This window comes from Thermothelomyces thermophilus, chromosome 2 (assembly GCF_000226095.1).
Source record: "Thermothelomyces thermophilus ATCC 42464 chromosome 2, complete sequence".
NCBI classification, from domain to species: Eukaryota; Fungi; Ascomycota; class Sordariomycetes; order Sordariales; family Chaetomiaceae; genus Thermothelomyces; species Thermothelomyces thermophilus.
Window position 1 is genome coordinate 678,387 of NC_016473.1, and position 16,669 is coordinate 695,055.

Sequence of the window (16,669 nt, forward strand, 5' to 3'; positions counted from 1 at the left end):
AGATCGGAACGAGGTTAAAAGAGTGGGAGGAAGAGGGGGAGAAAAACGGGAAAGCAAAGGAAAGAGAAGAGCAAAGCGCAGAATCAGCAAGGAGTGACCACTCTATTAACTTGCAACAAGCTCCCATATCATAATCCCAAGCAGATAGGTCCCCGAGAAACCCTCCCTCCCATCAACTGCACTGAGGGGGCCCCGGCCATCAGAGCTTCGCCTTTAGACCGCCCCTACGCTTAAAGTACTCCCTGATCCCCTCCCTCGCGACGCCCACCACACCCGCATCCTCGACGGTTGACGGCACGTTCACCGGCCTGTCCACGTCCCCGTGAAGGACGGCATTCTCGATCAGCTCCCGGAGCACCCTCCGCAGGGTTTTGCCCGAGCGCGTCTTGGGGATCATGCCGCGCCCGACCACCATGCCGCCGAGCGTGGCGATGGCGCCGACTTGGGAGCGGACGAGGCTCTGAATCTCGCCGTACAGCTTCTCCTCCTCCTCTGGGCGCAAGGGGGAGGTGGCGGAGGTGGTGACGAAGGCGAACGGTAGATGGCCTTTGAGGGCGTCTGGGATGCCGACCACGCAGGCTTCGGTCACGAGCGGGTGGGAGCTGATTGCTTGCTCGAGGGCGCCTGAGCTGAGGCGATGGGCGGCTACGTTGATTATGTCGTCTGTGTTTGTGGGGTGAAGGCCGGGGGGGGGGGGGGGAATGGTCAGTTCGAGGAACGGCTCGATGCGGTGCATGGTCAGTTGAAGGGGATGAGGGGGAAGCTTACCTGACCGCCCCATGATGTGGATATAGCCATTCTCGTCGACCAACCCTGCGTCGCCCGTGTCGAGCCATTTCCCGTCAAACCGCTTCAAGTAGCCCTTGTAGAACCGCTCCTCGTCTTTCCAGAGCGTGCGAAAGGCAGTGGGGGCGAGCGGGAGGGCGAGAACAATGTTGCCCATCTTGCCGCGTTCGACTTCGACGCCTTGGTCGTCGACAACCCTGTTTGGAGTCAGGACAACGAAACATGGCGATGGTTGGGACCTCAGAGGCAGTCGTCAAGGGGAGGCATACCTCACATCGAATCCCGGCATCGCCTTGCCTGCACTCCCCGGCTTGATTTCCAAAGGCCTCTGCTTCTCCTTCATCCCAGTCTTCCTATTCCTGCCCGCATGAGGCGCGAGGGCAATGCCGGAGATTGGCGAACCTGACTCGGATGACCACCAGTTATCTATCACCTGGGCGCCCTCAGCCGCGTATTTGTTGAGGAGGGACTGGTACATGGTGATGATGGCCGGCTCGGATCGCTCACCGGCGACGAACAGGGCCTTGAGGCTCCTGAGTCCGCCACGTTCGCCGACTCGGGTGAAGTGGGCGTTGTCCGGGTCGTCTTTGCGGATTGCGCGGAGGGCGGTTGGCGCCGTGAACATGGTGTTGATTTTGTACTCGTCGACCAGACGCCAAAAGGCGGATGCGTCAGGAGTGCCGACGGGCTTGCCTTCGTAGATGACGCTGGCAGCGCCGGTAAGAAGGGGGCCATAGAGGGTGTAGCTGTGGGAGACAACCCAACCAATATCGCTGAAGCAACCCATCTAACCATCTCAGTAACGTGTCTAGGGGGGGGGGATGTGAGACGCATCCGGCTACCTACCACATCGCCCGGGCCATGGATGCCAAAAACATAAGAGATGGTCAGGTGGAGGCCGACAGCGTGGCCGCCAGTCTCCCTTACCACACCTTTTGGCAGGCCGGTTGTGCCGCTGGTGTAAATGATGTAGATGGGGTCCGAGGACCTGACGGGCACACACTCGGCCCTCTGGTTACGGGCACGGGCGCTCTTGACCAGGTGCTGCCACTTCCTCTCGCCTTGCAACTTGCGGGTAGGGCGCCAGAGGAGTTGTTCACGTTGCCTGTTTATCATGGTCAGACACTGCATTGAAAGGGGGAGGTCGAAGAACCTAGGACACTTGCCAGATAATGGTTTTTGGCGGTTTCCACGAAGAGATGCGGACGGCCTCGTCGATGAAGTCGCGGTAGGGGATAGGCGGCTTGTTACCATTGATGCCACACGAGGCCGTGAGGATGGCGACGGGCCGCGAGGCCTCGATGCGCTGGGCTAGTGCGTTCGCGGCAAACCCGCCGAAGACGACTGCATGCACAGCACCCAGGCGGTTGATTGCGAGGATGCCGATCAGAGCGGCGGGAATCATGGGCACTGCGACGTATACATCAGTTTCAGGGCCGCGCAGGGAATGGGCGGATCGACGGGGAGGAAGCTCGGCTCCGTACTGTAGACAAGCACGACGTCCCCCTTCTTTACGCCTTCCTCCCTCAGCACGCCAGCGAAAACCTCAACCTCGTCAAGGAGCTGCGCGTACGTGATGCGCTGCTTGGTGTTTGTGACGGGGCTGTCGTAGAGAATGGCCGGGGCGTCGCCGTGACCGGCCAGCACGTGGCGGTCAAGGCAATTGTAGCATGTCGATATCTCTCCATCTGGAAACCACTCCCAGTGGGCGTGCTTGTTGCCCGACTTAAGGGTCTTGGTGGTGCGGGCGAGGACGGCCGAGGGTTTCTTGTGCCAGTGCAGCTGCTCGGCCTGGTGTGCCCAGAAGCCCTCGGGATCAGTGAGGGAATGGCGCTGGACCTGGTCTTGCGGGTGATCCATGCTTGCGCCCGTCTAGCTAGGTACCGCGATGGTAAGGGTTAGGCGGTCAAGGGGGAGCTTGATCTCGTCAGTAGAAGGGAGGGAGGTGGGAAAGAATGGTCCGAGACACGAATTGACAGTGATCATATTCAAGGTATCTATAAAGCGTTGTGGCTGCTCTCAGTCGCCAGTGAACCAGCCACCCATCACCCGCGTGGGAAGCGGAATCCTCGGCTTCTTCTGGTTGCAGCCGGCCCTCCCCTCCCCTCATTCCATTGCCCCGATTCTGTTTGGGGTTCGGCCTGGGGTTCTCGGCCTCTGGGGTCCGGGGGATCGGCGCTGAGATGGAGGCGATTGGCCACCTGCAACGCGCCAACTTAGTTAACGCTCTTTGGCGCAGCAACACACACCCACCGAGGTCAAGACCGCCAACTTCAATGCCCCGAGCTTGGTTGTCTGCCTTGTTCTGTTGCTTGATGCATAGGGCTGGGTAGGGGACGGGAAGCGAGAGGAAGTTGGCAAATTGATGGTGAGTGCACAAGTGGAGGAGGTGCTGCTGCTCCGAGTGTAAGCATTGAGGTGGGCGGCACTTTCCCAAATTTGTCTTAAAAGTCCCCGAACGATGGGTTGAGTGCGCGGCCAGGTTCCATGTTTTGCCTCGTGGCACCCCACGCATCTTGCAGAGAATGTAGGTATGTAGTATGCAGTGGTACATCTTTGCTTACACGGTTGGCTCAGACGAGGCAGCAGACCTCAATTGACCATTCAAACCCGCCAGTTCTCTGCGATAAGTGCTTGACGGGCAGCATACTCTCGGTGTAGCGAAGAGGGCCCAAAGCACCATCGCCCCAAGACACAATCTCGCTTCCCACACGGATATTCATACTCGGCCCTCTGGTGTCATTGAGACGCCAAAGGTTATTACCCAAGGGCCGGCTGCTCCCGAAACAGCGTGCTGAAGGTGTTTCTAGTAGCAGCCATGCCCTCGAACACATGAGGCATGGATTATCGAACCAAACGACTCCCATCTCACCATGGCAGGCCAGAACCACAAACGGCGGGACGCGGCAGAGCATCAGCAACACTCCAAAGCGATTGGGAACCAAACATTAAAGCATGTTCACAAAGGAAAGCAGGCGTCGATGTACATCGAGAGCGAGTCCCGACAAAAAGCAGAGGCGAAATGTGTCGGTATTTGCCAGACGGGGAACAACATTTCGGTAAAGCATCCACCATAAGGGAAGCCGCAAGGAGAAGAAACGAGGCCTTTGCCGAGTCGAACAGACGAGGAACAACACGACGCAAGATCCCGAATTCAACTCTCCCACGGCCCCCTCCCTTCAGAGGAGCAGAACGATACAGGCACTCCTCAGCGTCCGCACAACGCGGAGAGGAGTCCTCCAGATCCAGCACAACACCCAACACATTCCACAATCCACCACTGCACTTCCCCCTCCCTACCAAACCAAACCAACCCCACATCTCAACGTCCCTCATCATCCCCGAACCTTTGCTCCATGGAAGCGTCTGGGAACCCAGCTTCCATTCCGGCGCAATGGCATCAACGACCAACCTCCTCTCGTGCGCCATGCGTCTCCGTGCCGCCTTCCACCCTAAAAAAGACTTAGAGCACGAAAGCAGCGAGACCCAGGAGACCAGCGAGGGCGCCGCCCGAGAGGACGGTGGTGCGGCCGGCACCGGCGGTGATGGGCGGCGAGCCGCTGCCGGTCGAGGCGGGCGGGTTGGCCGGGGGGGTGTTGGCGGGAGGGTTGGCGGGCAGCGTGATGGTGCCAGCGGGGGTCTGGACCGAGGTGGCCGACCCCGTGGTGGCGGTGCCGTTGGTGTACGAGGGGCTTTTCACACAAAGTCATAAGGGTTAGCTTCGCTGGTGGTGGAAAGTCGGGGGGGCAGGCGAGTGAGGAGCTTTGCATGGACTTGGGAAGGGAAGGGGGAAGAGCGCGCATACCAGTTGTGGCAGACAACCGACGAGATCGTGGTCACGGGCTTCTTGATGGTGCAGGGGCAGTCCGTGATGGTCAGGGTGGTGGCCTGCGAAATGAACAGGTTAGTGATCGGTGCCTCGGGTAATGAGGTGTGGGCAGCGGGTCGGCGGCGGCTCCGGAAGTGTGAAGCTTTGTCCCCCTAGTTTGAGGCATGACAACGCCCTCTTCTTCCTTCCGCCGCCGGCTCCCGCTGCCGCATCGCAAGCGGAGCATACCTCGGTGACGGTGTAGGTGACGGAGCCGTAGGCGATCTCGGTGGGGCCCGGGCAGAAGGTGGTGACGGCGGTGACGACCTCAGTGGTGTACGAGACGGTGCCGTTGCCGGCAACCGTGGCCATGGCGCCAGAGGCGAGGGCGAGAACGGCGGCGGTAAGCTTCATCTTGTCGGCCTTTTGGTCGGTTTATTAGATTATTGTACTCGACGAGTATTCCCGTTTGCTCGAGGTGTGACGTAGAGACTGGCAAGCACGAAGGCTTGTTGTGCGTTGTTTCAAACGAATGAAATTGACTAAAAAGTCAGGGTTGGCTAAGGAGCGTGTGGGTGAGGAAAGGAAGAGGAGGAAGTGGATGCAAGGATGCGCGAGCGGATGTGGTGTTTTTTAAGAACTCCTCGACCGCCGCGAACAGCACCCTGGGGGGGGGGGGGGGTTCTGGGCAATGTCCACAAGGGCACCGCTGCTGGCCCTTGTCCCCCTTTGGCCCTGACGATGCTTCCATTTGAAAATGGCCAAATCAGAGCTGCGGCAGGGATGGGTAAAAAGGAGGGAGTGGGCCTTAGCTACCATTGGCAGTCTAGCGGCAGCCAACGGGAGGCCCTGTTCACCGCGCCTAGTGTACGAGCGACAATTTCCTGGGCTTCCAGGCTTGCAGGGATCACGGCGGATCTAGAAGACGACCTTGTGCGCTCCGCCATTTGATGTCTGTCCGGCAATCGCTTGCACTTGTTCGTCAAGAGGCTCGATAGTCGTTTGCTCCTTTTCTGTTGGCAGTCTCTATGGTGCAGCCCATTACGCGAAGAGAATTGAGACTGGGCAGCCGGGACGGGAACTTACTCAGGCACAGTCGCAGGGGCACCTCCCCGACGAATGGGGATGACTGCAGCGCAGGGCAACCTGGCAGTGGAGGTGCGCGTACCTGCATCTGGGTGGGCAGCTGGGGCCGACGGTTGGATCGCTCCGCATCCGCACTATGTATAGTTATCCAAGGTACACTACGCAGGAGTGCAGAACCAAGGCTCGAGCCAGACTTGGCCCAATTTCCTTGATTGGCCCGACTCAAAGATGTTTGCTTCTCGATACTCAAGACTCAATAGCGGATGGACACGCTTATCCTGCGTAGTACCCAGGAGAGCGACCAGACCCTTTCCCCATGGTCTACGGATCATTTGCATCATATGGCTAGTTTTGCTGGTTGTGTGAGGCCGAGATGAGGGGACAGCTCTCCGGAGATAACAATGCGACGGCAGGAGATGCCGAGGAAGCTAACGTTAACGAAGACCCCTATCCATTCTCGTATCGATCTTGGTTCATCTCCCGTGCCAATCGCCCAATACGCAGTAGTGTAGTTGCCCCCAGGTTACTGTTTCCACCATTGTCTTTATCTCACCGTTCAAGTGATTCGAGACCCTACAGCAAGTGCGTCTTGATAGCAAGGTCTGACATAATGAGTGCATTGCATCGAGTGTGCTGAAGGGTAAGTGCAGGAGGGAAGGCTCCTCGGCCAAGTCGATGCCTGTGCGTGCCGCCCCAAAATTTGAACTTGATAACCTCTCCCATTCTTGAGGAAGTGCGCTTAATTTGTCTTTCCTTTATCACCTAGTGTTGGGTAGGTGGTGTAGATACTTGCTTGCACCATGCCCTTCAGCATCTTGAAGGGTTTTGTCTGCTGAAACGCGTCTCTCCGTATCAGAGTAGATCCTCCCTATATTTATATCATCTCACGGCCCGCTTGCGCCCTCTACACCCCGGACAGGATCAACTGCTTCCCAAGACCCAGGCCCGCCGATCACCCAGCAGATCGTCTGCGAGCCGAAGCCACGAGATCGGGGCTCGTCACAATTCGGAGAGGTGACTTTTCAGATTCAGCATGTCGAGCCCTTCCGCATGTCAGAGTCACAATTCGGGGAGCTTGGAAATACTATTTCTCATCCGTAGTAAACCGGACTGACTGGTGGTAGCGGAAGGCAGGATGGACCACCTTTTGCGTGCTTAGTCAGTTCCCAAGTTGCAGGCTGCGGGGTCGAAACAGCCCCAATTCTAGCTGTACACTTCGTGTGTGCCGTGCAGCCCGTTTTCGCATATTGGGAAAGTAAATCTCTTGGTTGATTCTAGTTCAGCATAGTCCACTTGCCGGATGACGGTCCGCAGGGTCCCGAAGGCCAGCGCCGCCTTGCATCTGCCGAGTTCGAGTCCCGAGTCCGAGATTGACAGAGGCCGGATGACCCGGAAAGAGTGGGGTCCAACTTGCGGATGGAGGACGCCATCAAGCGGCGGTTTGGTTTGTTCCGCTCGGCACCTACTGAGCCACGCGGTCCGCAATTGAAAACCACGGGTTTGAGACCGAGTGCGGTGTGAAGCTGTCATCGAGTTGGGCTTCAGAGAATATAGGTCGCTGGGAACGGAACCCCGCGATTCCTTCATTTTCTTTGATCGTTCAGTCCCGCAACGAACAAGACCCTTGAGCGATTCCCTGTGGACCAAGCAATATACACTCACGACAATAACCACTGCCTACCTTGAAAAACAACAAACGGCATCAGAAAATGGCTGGCTCAGTCATGAAGGCAGTCGGTGCGTTCTCGCTTTTCTTGTTACCCTCTTACCCACAACCGCCACCGCTTTGACGAAACAACTCTCGTTCTAACAAGGTCAGACGTCAAAAACGGCACCGGCCCGGCCTCGGCCCTCTTCATCAATCCCTCCACTCCGACGCCGCAGCCCGGTCCCGGCCAAGCTCTCGTCAGGGTCCGCGCCTTCGGCCTCAACCGTATGGACCTGCTCCAGCGCGAAGGGCGCTACCCCCTTCCCCCGCATGCCCCCAAGACGCTGGGGGTCGAATTCAGCGGCACCATCGAGTCTCTCGGCCCGGGCGCAGACGCCTCCTCCTCCTCCTCCTCCTCCTCCTCCTCCTCGTCGTCGTCGTCGAGATTCAAACCAGGCGATGCCGTCTTCGGCCTGGCTTACGGGGGCGCCTATGCCGAGTACATCGCCGTGTCGACCAAGATGCTCCTGCGCAAGCCCGACTACTTGACCTTCGAGCAGGCTGCAGGCATCCCCGAGACGTGGATCACGGCCATCCAGGCGCTGCACTTTGTCCCGCAGGCGCAGCCAGGCCAGAGCGTGCTTTGGCACGCCGGTGCCTCCGGTGTCTCCATCGCCGGCATCCAGCTGTCCCGGCTCGCCGGCGCGAGCGAGATCTACGCCACGGCCGGCTCGGCCGAGAAGTGCGCCTTCGTGGAGAAGGAGCTGGGTGCCGCGCTGGCCGTCAACTACAAGGAGGCGAACTGGGTTGAGGAGATTCTGAAGCGGACCGGGGGGAGAGGGGTGGATCTGGTGGTGGACTTTGTCGGCGGCGACTACTTTGAGAAGAATCTCGACGTCATCGCGAGGGATGGGCGGATCTGCATGCTGGGGCTAATGGGAGGGGCGATTGCGGAGAAGGTCAACATTGGAAAGTTGCTGTACAAGCGGGCACGGGTCGAGGGGAGTACCCTGCGGAGCAGAGATGAGCAGTACCAGGGGAGGCTGAGGGACAAGCTGGAGGAGTACCTGCCCAAGTTCGAGAGCGGGGAGCTCAAGGTGTTGATCGATACCGTCTTGCCGTGGGAGGAGATCGTCAAGGCCCACGAGCTGCTGGAGGCGAACAAAACCATGGGCAAGATCATCTGCACCATCCCCTGAGGGAGAGCTCCAGCCCCCGAGTCATGAGATATGAAGAGAGCAGCAAGGCAGCATCGTGATAACCGCATCAACCCGCCTGCCGATCCCTTGAACCAAGATCAAATCAAACCCTTGTAGCCGGAAGAACGCCTATGGTACCTGCTTGCTTAATGCTCCTTGATCCATTTCAGCATCTGCTCAAACGCAGTTGCCTGCGCCATCTTGATGTTTGGGTCGTCATAGTCCCCCACGACCGCGAAGCCTAGAGATTCCCCCATTAGCACCGGTTCCTCCTCCCACACTCGGCTCCCCGGGCCCCGGGGGGGGGGGGTTGTTTGGCAGGTTTGCACTCACCATGCGGCACTCCGGGATAGACCTGCACCTCGTGCTCGACCCCATTCTCAGTCATGTACTGCTCCCCAGCGATCCTCACCTCGTCCGGGAACACGGGATCATCCTCGACGCAAACCACGCTCAAGGGCGCCTTGAGTCCGACAAAGTCCTGCTTCGACACCAGCGTCGCGTGCGCCAGCGCACCCGCCTTGATCTGCGGCGGCACCGTCGCCGGCCGGTTCGCCTCCTCGTCATCCCCGCGGCGCTGCCCCTGCCGCCTGGCCGGCCGTTCCGCGGCCAGCAGCAGGACATACCTCGCCCCGAAGCAGTACCCCACCGCGTACACCCCGCCCCCGTGAGACACGGCGTCCGCGAACTCGTCCCTCGCCCCCTCGAGCACCTTTTCCAGGATGGGCATCACCTTCTCTTCCGTGTGCCGCGCCAACCACATGTCGATCAGGAAGCTCTTGGCCGTCTCGAGCGCCTTGACCTTGAACACGTCGAGCAGCGACGATGACGATGACGACGAAGACTGGGCCGCCGTTGTACTGACACCGGCTAAATCGGCCGCGGTCAGGCTGCTGTTGGGCGCCGGGTCGCCCGCGAACAGGTCCGGCATCACCACCACGTACCCCTCGCTCGCAAAGCGGTCCGCCTGGATCTGGTTGTTGACACTGTGCAGGCCAGTCCCGCCTGTTAAAAGGAGGAGGAGCCGAGACGGGGTGTGCGGGTAGTCGGCTGGTTTGGAGATGTAGACCTGGTCCAGGAGTCGTGTGTTAATGCACCGTCAGCTTGACATTGGGGCCCCGGGGGGGGGGGGGGTAACTCACATCGACGTCGTTCAATTTGGTCAATTCGCCTGTGGAAGTCTGGCCCGCGGGGAGTGGCCGATCGGATGTGCAATGCTCAGTCATGGCTGGGTGTGCAGGAGCATCCGCCAAGGCGGGAGAGTCGCTGGGAGACGGGGTGTCGGTCTCTTGCGCATCGCTTTCGGGGCCCCGAGTGGCCAGCTCGGAGTTGGTCATGGCGAAACTCTGTTCGGGATAGCAGATGTAGCGAGTCAAGTGGCTTGGGGATTGAACTGAGAAATAGCAATTTCGCGGTGCAGTGCTGGGTGAATTGGGGACAGCGAAGTCCTGGCCTTGAAACACAGGAACAACTTGGGCCGACTGTGTGTACGGATTAGATATGTGTACTGTACGGATTACCTGAAGCTCTACGGGGTTGGCAATGGGATGATCTGGACCAACGTACGTCTCGGACCCCGCAGTATACGGGGGTTAGGGTTAAGTTCCTGCCATGGCCTGCTCAGCGACAGTGCTGCTTAGCGGTTCAGCTTACGCAGTAGAGTCCGGATTGAAGAGGCAGAACGCACCAATTCATGATGCCCAGGCAAGACCTTAACTTGATCGTTCGATCATGACCCACGGCCAGCTCAAACTGAAACCCGAGTCCTGTTTGTATGTACGGATTACCTACTGACGGTGTTATACTCGCCTTATGGGTGGGACGGCCATGAGCGTAGTGAACTGGTGGTGTAGTCAAGCGACACCCGCAGGCAGTACGATGGGGAACCCAGAGAATGGTGGATGCACCCACGTGCATGAGACCCTGCGTCGAGTTTTACGAGTAGTCACTGTTCGACTCGTCACCGCGCATTGGAGTTGTTGTGGAGCAAGTTCGGGTGGAGCGTGGCTGCAGCGCGGCCCGTCGCGTCGCGCCTAATTAACGCGTCAACGCGTCTTACTATGTAAGCTAAAGTCGCTGCTCCCCAATTCGCGATCAAGCACCCACTTCCCACCTTCCACAGGTCCTGTACTTGTAGGAATCCTTCCCACAACCTTGCAATTCCATTACAATTGAGAAACCTCAACCCACTTGTACCTTCTAACACATCACCAATTCTGCAAACAGCAAGCACGATGCCTGGTGTGCTTACACGCAACACGCGGGTTCCGCGTGGCCACTCAGACTCGTCCACACCTGCCACGGGCACCACGAAGTGCAACAAGCTCTCCAAGGCGCAAGCCGCCGGGAAACAATCACAGACAAGCGCGCCCTTTACCCCGCGTAGCTCCAACATCGAAATTGTCCTTCCGTCAAGGAAGAGGAAGGTTCAAGATGCGGCCGAATGCAAATCGAAGAAGATCCGCTTCGAGCCCGAAACATCCATCGCGCCTGCTACTCCCGTGTCGAGAAAGCGAAAGGGCGCCAGGTTCGCAGAGCCGGATGCTGCTGCTGCTCCCAGCACACCCAATTGCGCGGCACCAACCCCTTCATCTAGGCGCAAGCGCCGTTTTGAGTCCGACGAGACCAGCCAAGCGGAGGAGCTGCTCGAGCGACTCAACCTTCAATCCTCCCCCGTCAGCAAGCGAAGCAAGACCACCGTCCACCGCCGGGCTCCGCAAAATGACTTCGACCTGCCCAACGAGCTGCTTGATCTCCTAGATCTTCACGAGGCCTTCCTCAAGACACTCAACATGCAATACGCGCACAACGGCACAACCTCGCCCATCGACCTGCGCACCCTCTATACGAGTGTGACGCGCGCCTGGGGGAAGCGCCATGTGATGCTCGACGACATTCAGCGGTGCGTCGGTGTTCTCTCATGGACACCGACAAGAACCATGGGCGCCCAGCCCACCGCCCCCTTCTACCTCACCGACTACGGCCGCGACAAGATCTGCATCGAGTTCCACCCCTCGGCCGAGCGCGGCCCGCTGCGCGAGCCCAAGCTAAAGATGGATTTTGAGGCCAACCTGCGTACCCTCTGGCTCAGCCGCAGCAACAACATCCCCCCGACCATCTTCATCGGCACGCTCCCTAAGGCACCCCTCCACCCGAAAAACGCGAGCATGATGAACCCGCTGCTCGCGGCCTCCGCCAAGACCCAAACGACCCTTGACGCCTTCAAGCAGAGCATTGCCGAGAAGAAGCAGCAAGACGAAGCTGCCAAGAAGCAAGCAGCCGCCGCCGCCGCCGCCGCGAACGGCCCCTCGGGCGGATCGCTGCTCGACCGCATCCGCCTCAAGGAGACCCTCGCCTCCCAGTCGCCGCAGAACGAGCCCACCGCGGCGGATCTCCAGCGCCGACGCGCGCTGCAGCGCGCCGCGGACGTTGCCGCCGTCATCGGCATGCTCTGCAAAGCCACAGTCGCGACCGGGTCCGGCCAAGCCCGCGTGTCGTTCTCCATGGCGGCACTGATGGTGCGGCTGAAGGATTCGGTGCGCACACCCGTCTCCCAGGAGGACGGCATGCTGTGCGTGCGGCTGCTGGCGGCCGAGGTGGCACCGCACTGGTTGAAGATCGTCAAGATCGGCGGGAGGGAGAATGTCGTCTGTACGATGGGCATGCAACCTACCAAGGCGGAAGTGGAGGATCGAGTGAAGGCTTTGTTGGGGTAGATTTGATGGATTGAACGGTGTTGCTGGATCCTGCTTCTGTTATACTTGTGTTGGGCTGAATGGTGTTTGTCGTGTTTGGGGGATGTTCTCTATGGGTTACCCGGGTTCAGGATCATCGTTGGGGTGCTTGTTTTCGGTGGCGTTCATGGACGGGCATAGGCAGGCGTCATGGCATGGTGCTGGAAGTTGGTTGGATTAGCATGCTTGTTCGCTTTCCACTCCTGTCCAGCAGGAAGAGACATCATGACGGGAGACACATGATTACACGAAAACAAAAGCTCTATTCTGCCTCGTCCAGGCGCGTCTATCCGCTCCCAGTCATTGAACCCGTGCTGTGCAACGCCCGCATCAAGAAGCAAATAGCCCAGTCCTCGCTAAATTCATCCCATTCATGCCAACACTCTTTGTGCTTCCCGGCCGTCATCCGTCATATAGGAGCAGCATGTTCAGATGCTGCTGTGTTTCCCAGCAAAGGCTGGGCGTCCATCGACGACACAGTAGTTCGCCAATTGAATCCCTCAACCTTTGCAAACACTGGTTTGGGGGTGGGAGCCCCAAACCGGAGAGAAGAGAAAGGGTAAATTTAGTAAAGAAGCCCTGGCGTAGCTTATTTCTTCTCCTTCTTTTCGAACTTGGGCTTGCCAATGTCGCTACCGCGTAGCTTGACATTGAGCACCCGCTCCATGGCGGCGAGCACCTTCTGGTCGGGGGCGGCGTCGCCACGCTCAAAGCTGGCGACGATTGTGGGCGTCGTGTTGCACTTGGTCGCCAGCTCCTTCTGCGTCAGACCCTTGTTGCCGTTGGGATGCTGGTACTCGTTCCGCGCCTTCTGGATCGCCTTGCCCACTACGGTGCCCACCGTCTTGGGCTTAACGACGTCATCGGCCCGGTCGACCATTGTGAGGCGTTGGCCTTCTACGGCGGGGCGGGCGGCCTGGGACAGGAGAGCAACAGGGGTTAGTGTTTCAACGAACATTGCGCCTGCGTTGGGGATTTTCTGATGACGCAAGGGGAAGATTTTCCGAGATGGGGGGCGATGCCGAAAGAGAAAGACATACAGCGTTGCCTGTGCTATACTTCTTCTCGGTTACGATGGGTGCACCGGCGCGCTTAGCAGCGTTCAGGGCAGATTGGCTGCGGACAACCGTCTCGCGAGGAGCGCCGCCACCACTGCGGACGTTCCTGCCAATCTTGACAACATCGGTATCCCACGCAGACATCTTGACGGATTTTGTGATGTGTATGTTGCTGTTGATGGATTCGGAGTCTGTGTGTGTTTCGGTTGTCGTAAACAGATAAGCCCGTCGGATCGGGAGTGTCGGTGAGTTGCGGAAGAGGACTTCGTGAGTTATAAAGAAACAGCAAGGGAAAGATCCAAGTTTGCAGTTGCTTCGGCGATATAGATATATATGATGCACGGATAGCGGCGGAAAAAAAAAGTTGGGACGGCGAGTCCGATGGTTGGATTTTGCTCGAAGGCGTTGAAGTTGGTTTCGGGTTAGTCAGTTGTCACGGTGCGAGAAGGCTAGGGCGGGGATTTAAGTGGGTGGGCTCCCCCGTCTTCGGAAGCTGATGGGCGGCCGTCGAAGTTGGGCGGTGACTCGAGCGGCGAAGACCCTTGGTGCCACATCGAGGCTGTGGAGACGGCGAGGCGCAATCCCGATGCTGTGGACTGGCCCTGACAGCCGGCGATGATTGGCCCGAGGCCGCGGGATCTGAACGAGGCAAGAGCGAGGCGAGAGCGAGGCGAGAGCGCAACTTCCTTAACTTACCTAAGGCACGGAGAACTACAGCATTACTCAGCGCTTTTGCATAGTTTAGGTAGTTGCCTGGCGGGGAGAACTATCCGGAGTCACCCACCTTTGGTGACATATCACGAGAACAAGTCCAGTTCGGGACGAAAGGCTTCACTACTCAAACCTTCCCGCATCACAATGTGCACTGTAAAGTATTGACAGCATTGCCGGTTCATCAGGTTCTGAAAGTTCAAATATGTCATTCGGAATATCTATAGTCTCGTGCAAACACTATTCCATCCACGCAATGCTCAATGCTCGATTCTCAATGCCCGTCAATCACGAGCCATGGTCTCCCCCGGTGCAGCCGCCTTAGCGGCCCTGTTTACGACCGTCTGTTCTGTTCTTTTACCCGCGACCGCTTCAGGTCAGCTGGTCTTGTTGTTGGCCCCCAAACACAGCGATCTGTTTGTCGGATTCCCCGGCCATGGCCTCCTTTGGAAGGCGTTGCAGGCGGCCCTCGGCACATCAATTCTTGTCCTCCTGTTCCTCTGGTCTCTTAGGGCAACTGGTGGGACATTCGAGCCATCTTGTTGCACTGGGTCTGAAAAGGTCTCTCTCTATCCATGCCGGACAACCCATTCGCGACTACTCCCAAAACAGCACTCGTTCTCATACTCGTACTTGTTGGTCGGTATCCCGGTGAGCTTCGAGGGGAATGCGGGGGGCATGGTCTCGGTTCGGGCCAAAGCCAGGCCGGGCCTTTTGTCCTGGTTCCCAATAGGCTTTTTTGGGGGCTGGTTCACCGTTGATGCGGGCGATTACTTGGAGCGTGGCAAGTCCGAGTTGAGTCTGCGGGAGAAGTTGGACAGATACCTTCTAAATCAGGTCAGTTTCCTTCATGGCTCAATTAGGAGAGTTGTTGATACTGACTTAGCTAGGGGGTCTGTCCGAAAACTTACCCGTATGCATACTTGATTACTGCAGCCCGCTTCTTGGGCTACCACTTCAATCCCGTCTCGTTTTGGTACCTCTACGATGCCAGAAAGCACCTGGCAGCCATGATCCTAGAAGTCAACAACACGTTTGATGAAAGGCGCATGTATTTCCTGACTGAGGAGAGCTTCTCGGAGAGCCAGAGCGACGGATTCTCGACTTGCAGCTGCGGGGGACAGCAGAGCAAGCGCCCCTCTCAGAGAGTTTCATGCGAACGCACTTTCAGGCAGGCATGGCCGAAGGACTTCCACGTCTCACCTTTCAACTCCCGCAAGGGCTCGTACACTCTCACAGCATCCGACCCCCTAGCCAGCGTCGGCGTGCAAGGCATGGCGGCTCCAATCAGCATCACCATCACTCTTCTCTCGTCCAAAGGCGATCCCAAGATGGTGGCCACCCTATCCTCCGCTGGTGACCCACTCGAACCCTCCACCATGACTAGCAGGCAAAAGGCCTGCTTCCTGGCCTCTTGGTGGCACGTCGGCTTCCTCACCTACCCACGCATCTTGAAGCAAGCTGCCGCCCTCTTCTTCCGCCACAGACTGCGCGTGTGGTTCCGGCCGGAACCGCTGAAAGGCACTCTCAGCCGGCGGGCGACCGCGACGGAGCGGCAGCTGGAGGCCGTCTTTCGGCGCTATCTGCAGCATCTGGTTGAGCAGGCACAAGTGGCCTTGGAAGTGAAGTACATCGCAGCAGCTGGGATATTGTTGGACAAGGATGTCCGTGTGTTCACCTCGCCGGCTGCGCGAGAGAAGAGAGCGGAGAAGCGAGGGACCGGTTCGATCGCCGTCACCGAAGAACTCGAGCTCGCGGTGCTAACGCCCGCTTTCTACACCCGCTTCGTCCGGTACCAACGAAATGGTCTCAATTCCTTTTTGCGTGAGCTGAACGAGGCACGCACAATTTGGTTGTCTCGTCCGGAGCTACTTCGGGGCCTGTTCGCATCTCAAAAGAAGGAGAGCAAACCATGTTCAACCAATACCGCTCCTTCATGCTCAGCCGGCTTGTTGCCGCCCGGGTTCTGGGAGCTTGTCTGTTTCAGGGTGATACCATATCTGAGGTCCGGAAATGTCCTTGGGTTGTCGGAGTTGGATGAGTATGTTATGCAGCACGACTCGGAGAGGGAGCGGGAGAGGTATGGGAGGTGCGTGCTTCAGGTAATGCTGGCGGACCGAATCACGCTTCGGAGCGTGGCTGGGCTGAAAGTGCTAGAATTTGTAGTGCTGGTGTACTTGACTTGGTGGTTGTTGGGATTTGTCCTTGGGTGGTGCGTGAAGGTAAGCCTCGACTAGGTTGGGCAATGGGTACTGCGTCTCTTGGTAGCAACAACTCTCGATAGTCTTGTATGCAAGGCCCCTCGGTTTGTCCAAGCCAATTTGTAAATGAGGTCATGCATGGTCTCAACGATCATGTCCGCCATGGGGTCGGGCACCAAGCGCCACTGTTGGTTCTGCGAACCTCAGGCCATGTCCGGGTCAATTCCAAATGATGAGATCAAATGGTCATTCAGGATAGTAGAACGGGGACCAGGAAGCTGACGGAGATCGTGAGAACTTGGGACTCGGACTCGCAGCCGCTCTCCGATAGGATTCGGAAAGTGTTCGGAGTTTTAAAGATAAAAACTCCCCCGCATATTCCTTCCAAATATGTCGAAAGCATGATAGCTGTCTTACAGGATGCAGCCTGATGCGCCA

At 58.2% G+C, this 16,669-nt stretch overlaps 7 protein-coding genes across 7 annotated transcripts; 3 read left to right on the forward strand and 4 right to left on the reverse strand.

The window, feature by feature from the left end:
• Positions 1 to 64: 64 nt before the first annotated feature.
• MYCTH_2300248 (uncharacterized protein) lies at positions 65 to 2,959 on the reverse strand. The gene is made up of 6 exons (XM_003661118.1): positions 2,271 to 2,959; positions 1,953 to 2,196; positions 1,633 to 1,891; positions 1,056 to 1,573; positions 769 to 983; positions 65 to 663 (listed from the first exon to the last, which is right to left on the reverse strand). The coding sequence occupies exons 1-6, from the start codon at positions 2,644 to 2,646 to the stop codon at positions 200 to 202; spliced, it is 2,076 nt and encodes a 691-aa protein (XP_003661166.1). The 5' UTR covers positions 2,647 to 2,959; the 3' UTR covers positions 65 to 199.
• A 523-nt stretch (positions 2,960 to 3,482) lies between these two features.
• On the reverse strand, positions 3,483 to 5,706 carry MYCTH_2300252 (uncharacterized protein). The gene is made up of 4 exons (XM_003661119.1): positions 5,681 to 5,706; positions 4,844 to 5,017; positions 4,592 to 4,674; positions 3,483 to 4,478 (listed from the first exon to the last, which is right to left on the reverse strand). The coding sequence occupies exons 2-4, from the start codon at positions 5,006 to 5,008 to the stop codon at positions 4,250 to 4,252; spliced, it is 477 nt and encodes a 158-aa protein (XP_003661167.1). The 5' UTR covers positions 5,009 to 5,017; positions 5,681 to 5,706; the 3' UTR covers positions 3,483 to 4,249.
• A 1,418-nt stretch (positions 5,707 to 7,124) lies between these two features.
• MYCTH_2300258 (uncharacterized protein) lies at positions 7,125 to 8,769 on the forward strand. Its single transcript, XM_003661120.1, has one exon. It carries the CDS (start codon positions 7,616 to 7,618, stop codon positions 8,525 to 8,527), a length of 912 nt encoding a protein of 303 aa, XP_003661168.1. The 5' UTR covers positions 7,125 to 7,615; the 3' UTR covers positions 8,528 to 8,769.
• A 14-nt stretch (positions 8,770 to 8,783) lies between these two features.
• MYCTH_2059010 (uncharacterized protein) lies at positions 8,784 to 9,864 on the reverse strand (the record flags this gene model as incomplete). The annotated part of the gene is made up of 2 exons (XM_003661121.1): positions 8,784 to 9,596; positions 9,670 to 9,864. 2 exons carry the CDS (start codon positions 9,862 to 9,864, stop codon positions 8,784 to 8,786), a joined length of 1,008 nt encoding a protein of 335 aa, XP_003661169.1.
• Positions 9,865 to 10,761: 897 nt separating this feature from the next.
• Positions 10,762 to 12,243, forward strand: MYCTH_2116588 (uncharacterized protein; the record flags this gene model as incomplete). The annotated part of the gene is made up of 1 exon (XM_003661122.1): positions 10,762 to 12,243. One exon carries the CDS (start codon positions 10,762 to 10,764, stop codon positions 12,241 to 12,243), a length of 1,482 nt encoding a protein of 493 aa, XP_003661170.1.
• Positions 12,244 to 12,435: 192 nt separating this feature from the next.
• MYCTH_2314437 (uncharacterized protein) lies at positions 12,436 to 13,728 on the reverse strand (the record flags this gene model as incomplete). Its single annotated transcript, XM_003661123.1, has 2 exons — positions 13,302 to 13,728; positions 12,436 to 13,177 (listed from the first exon to the last, which is right to left on the reverse strand). Coding segments are annotated over exons 1-2 (483 nt in total), but the record flags the coding sequence as incomplete, so codon positions are not given.
• A 405-nt stretch (positions 13,729 to 14,133) lies between these two features.
• MYCTH_2300262 (uncharacterized protein) lies at positions 14,134 to 16,351 on the forward strand. Its single transcript, XM_003661124.1, has 2 exons — positions 14,134 to 14,867; positions 14,921 to 16,351. Exons 1-2 carry the CDS (start codon positions 14,328 to 14,330, stop codon positions 16,265 to 16,267), a joined length of 1,887 nt encoding a protein of 628 aa, XP_003661172.1. The 5' UTR covers positions 14,134 to 14,327; the 3' UTR covers positions 16,268 to 16,351.
• Positions 16,352 to 16,669: the final 318 nt, after the last annotated feature.